This window comes from Amblyomma mixtum, chromosome 3 (genome assembly GCF_055824585.1).
Source record: "Amblyomma mixtum isolate Tamu chromosome 3, ASM5582458v1, whole genome shotgun sequence".
NCBI lineage: Eukaryota > Metazoa > Arthropoda > Arachnida > Ixodida > Ixodidae > Amblyomma > Amblyomma mixtum.
Window position 1 is genome coordinate 97246698 of NC_143014.1, and position 3985 is coordinate 97250682.

The following is a 3985-nucleotide window of genomic DNA, read 5'->3' on the forward strand; positions in this document are numbered from 1 at the left end:
TGTTATAGTTCATTTTTTCTGGTATACACTCAAAAATGAACTCAAAGCTGATTTGCAATGACCCGAGCAATGAGCCCACATTACAAGGGATGTATGGCTGTAGTAATGAGCCATAAATGCATGTTCTAGCACACTTTTCAGTCACTGCGTTACTCTTTATTGAATCCAGTGCATACACCCACACAAAAAAGAAAGGGACCAGGAAATTAATGTTAGAAGCCACGGAGGAGGTAGCTTCACTGGTTTAGCTGACATTACAACGGTAAGCACTTGGATGGCGGGAAGGTTTCGAGCAGCAACCAATTGTTAAATCAAAAATTCATTCGGCCCCAGGCCTTGTTCACAACGGATGCGTTGATGATCAAGTTGCTGTGATGTGGACGGCAGTGAAGAGCTCGCTAGGTGTTCCAAAAATCGCTTTTATTGCAAGGAGGATGCCAACTAGACGGTAACAAGGGGAAGTCAAATCCAGCTCTGTTCAGCAGCCTGCAGAAGTGAAAAATATTAGAGTAACCAAAAGCACAGTCAGTCGCATGTAGAATGGCCAATGACGAGTCGGAAGAAAATAAGACCAGGAAATGGCAAGGAGTGACAGCACAGGCAATAAAATAAGCTAACCAAAAACATATATGCATATGATGTCATTGCAAGCGGAATTTCAGCAGAGTGCTATGGCTCACCATAAACTCAAGAAGTCAATCACTGTGGGGGCCTTTAACAGAAGCAAAATTCAAACAGCCTGTATGGACACTGAAAGCCAAGCAGTCAATAGCAAGTGCACTGCCTTACTGTGATGCACACTGTACTCACAGAACCTACTAAGCTGCATCTTGCAAACAGGTTTTCTCTTACCTGCAAGATGTGGCTGAATCAAAAGTGGTTGATGGTTGACATCTTGCACCGTCGCACGAAAACATAGAGATGCTGCTGTCCTGGTAATACCTGCATCACTTCAGTATACACTAGAGATGGGTTAAATCTTGGACCTTTCCTTGACAGCTACACAGGGGCACATCTGAAAGATAAGACAAATAAAAGTGCGTGTGTATAAGGCTCCTAACACTGCATTGCTGAACAAGTCATTTTTAATCCGTACGATGAAGCTCAAACAGCGGGCAAGAGATTACTTACACCACTGCACAAAAAGCATTTGTCCAGATTCCCACCTCAGAACTGAAACAATCTCCAAGCCAAGTCTTCTGAACAACCAAGTACAAGGTGCTGCGATTAATTTGCGTGAAACTAGACCAGGTCCCTGCTCCTCCGGACAACAGTTGTGGTTCTAAAGGACAAACAAATAATGGGGCTCGTGGAATGAAGATTATCAAACAGCCTAGACCCATACAAGAAATCATGAAGTGAAAGAAAAGGTGTCAGCTGCAAAGCGTGCTTACCAAAACTTGAGAAGTTGAGCAGGCAAGGAGGTCCTCTGAAAACCACTGTTGAACAGCCTGTACCCAAAACGAAATGCACACAGTGAAGCAGGGACAATGCCAGCTGTGCACGGTGCAATGGTTTTCCAAAAAATAAAAGCTGCCATGCCTGCAATGAGCCGTAGTACTTCACTGCACTGTCAAACAGCCTGCACACATACAGAGCAGCACCACTGAGTAAACTACCTTTGTGCCGGGGCTCTCAATCGTAATGAAATAAAAGCTTGACGCAGTTAAGATAACCAAAAACTGAAGGCACAGCGCACGAAGGACAGGACAGGTCCTTCGTGCGCTGTGCCTTCAGTTTTAACAATGTACCGAGTAGCCCAAACAAATACCTTAGTGAAGATAACCAATGCCTTTTTAACACGAGTTTCACTGACGGCAATCACAGCAAGGAGAATTGGAGCACATGGGTGGCCAGATGACAGTCCTTGGCAAGAATAAAACCCTGCCAGAATGCAATAGAGCACAGACTTTAATCAATGTCTAGGAAAAAATTCGCGCCTTATCAACGTACGCTTAAACAAAGCTGGCTGGTTTGAAGCTTTGTCACGTTCACCTTGTCACCGCCTTGGTAAAGAAAGCAACTCGCATGCGAGAGCAGCCTAGCTGTATCCACTTAACAAAAGCTCAAATAGCACTTTGGTATGTAAAGCACTGGCTGATACTGTTTTGTGATTTGTAAACCAAAGGAGTGACACACTAGCCGACCATTCAATCAGGCGCGTTAGAGGCTTAGCTAAAGCAAGGCCGAGACTTTCACCACAGAAAAGAAATGGAAGGTTACTTACTTTTGCGGAAAACGAGGCTCACATCTCAGTGCAACACTGGTAGTAAACGATACCGCAGAAAAAGAGGAAACTGCGAACTGCAGCGGCGTGAAGTGCCAACCAGCGCGGAAAAAAGTGCGCAGCGAAATGTAAAACGTACGCAGCATCCACTTCGCGCGCGTAGCTATCGCTAGCCTCTGCAACGCTAAATGGCCAAATGAAGTACTAAGTTTCTAAACGTAAAAATAAACAAATCATCAAAGAACCAAAAAAAAAAAACTAACTGAATCTAATACTTTCATGTAAAACTAAGCACTTGCAGCTTGCACTAAGATTTATTTCTGCTTGAAACGGTTAAAACCACTTTGGCAAACTAGCCTGCATCGCCACCGTGCGGAGCGACACCAAGCAGCAAGCTGCGGCGTGACTCAAGAAAGATTATTGCCTCCAAGATCCGCCGACACGATAGCGCGCGGGTCATAGAGTAACATAAAAGTAAAGAGCGGACACTCGGGCCCTTTCGCGGCCGAGTTCGGCGCTTCCCCGTTTCCGCCAGATGGCACTGAACGTGCAAATAAAAAAAAAAGAAAAAGAGTATGGTCTTGGCATGTTTTGGCTTCCTTCTGCGGAGTGACTGATGCGCTCATTGTCACCCTGACAGAATGCACGTAGTAGGTTCACTGCCGCTTGCCAAGCGCACGCGATGCGTGGCATAACGCCTTTTCGGCTTGTGAGTGACGTGTTCGCTGCGGCGTCCAGGCAAGCGATCAAAGCCAAACGCTTTTGACGAGCGTTGCACGTCGAAACCTGGGTAATCGTTGCGTGCTCCGTAATCGTCACGCTGTTGGCCGGCTGCTCAGCTGGGCAATGTGACACCGCCTCCTCCGCGAGAGTGGAGAACGCACAAGACGCAATGAAAGTAGAGCCTCCAAGGTTCCTGTTACGCCTATCATCTCTGAGGCCAGTGCGTTTCCCCGGGTCCGCTAGGTGCGCTGTGCACAAAAGTCGGCCGCTGGGGCCTACGGGAGTGTCCGCTCTTTACTTCTATATTACTCTATGCGCGGGTGATAAGCGCGCTATCGTGTCGGCACGATATCGCGCGAGCGAGCTCGGCGAAGGCGGCGGGAAGGCGGCGAAGGCAGCGTACGCTGCGCCTGTCAATCCGCGTGCTGCCGCCAGCTAGCCGAGGCGTAACAGAGGCGTTCGCAACATGAAGCAAATTTTTTCGCTCGCGTAACTACCGTCGGCTTTCAGGGCCATTATATGTTACCTAAATCCAGCCTTACGAGTGGCGGGTTAGCTGCACTCGATGTGGAACGTGATTAGGGCTCCGTAGGAGGAAACGCGCTTTCAGTGTTTGAATACAAAGAGCGATCTTTGCACCGGCGCGCCTGCTCTTCGAAACGTCAAGCAGGAGAGCCATCTAATTTATGTGCCGTGATTTACAGCATGTTTAATCCACGGCGGCAACTCTCTGCTGATTGCTAGGCGCTGTCATGCCGGGAAACCCGCCCGGATTCCAATTCTGCCGGCCGCTAACTTTCTCCTGCGAGCGTCCCTTTTGACAAGCCCTGGTGCTGCGCCGCAAGGCACGCGCCCTAACGCTCCCTGACAAGCCACGATGCTGCGCCGTACGGCAGCGGAGTCCTAGGAGAAGCATCTGCAAGCAACACGCCTGGACCTGTCGCAAGAGGCCAGACAGCGAGGCGCCAGATTCCTTCTCTCCCGGACGCCACCGCGCGCGGCAAAATTTGAAGTGGTTGGCCCGCGCGATCGCTG

General features: G+C 48.8%; 1 protein-coding gene across 11 annotated transcripts; it reads right to left on the minus strand.

The window, feature by feature from the left end:
• Positions 1–399: 399 nt before the first annotated feature.
• LOC149351074 (uncharacterized) lies at positions 400–2395 on the minus strand. 11 transcript variants are annotated; one of them, XR_016290506.1, is made up of 6 exons: positions 2228–2395; positions 1543–1582; positions 1395–1451; positions 1132–1282; positions 853–1015; positions 400–486 (listed from the first exon to the last, which is right to left on the minus strand). XR_016290506.1 is itself a non-coding variant. In XM_089580286.1 (5 exons), exons 1-5 carry the CDS (start codon positions 2371–2373, stop codon positions 1000–1002), a joined length of 375 nt encoding a protein of 124 aa, XP_089436412.1. In that variant the 5' UTR covers positions 2374–2395; the 3' UTR covers positions 400–999. The 11 variants fall into 11 exon arrangements, 2 of the variants coding, with proteins under 2 accessions (XP_089436412.1, XP_089436411.1); XM_089580286.1 differs by having other exon boundaries at positions 400–1015; positions 1167–1282; XM_089580285.1 differs by having other exon boundaries at positions 400–1015.
• Positions 2396–3985: the final 1590 nt, after the last annotated feature.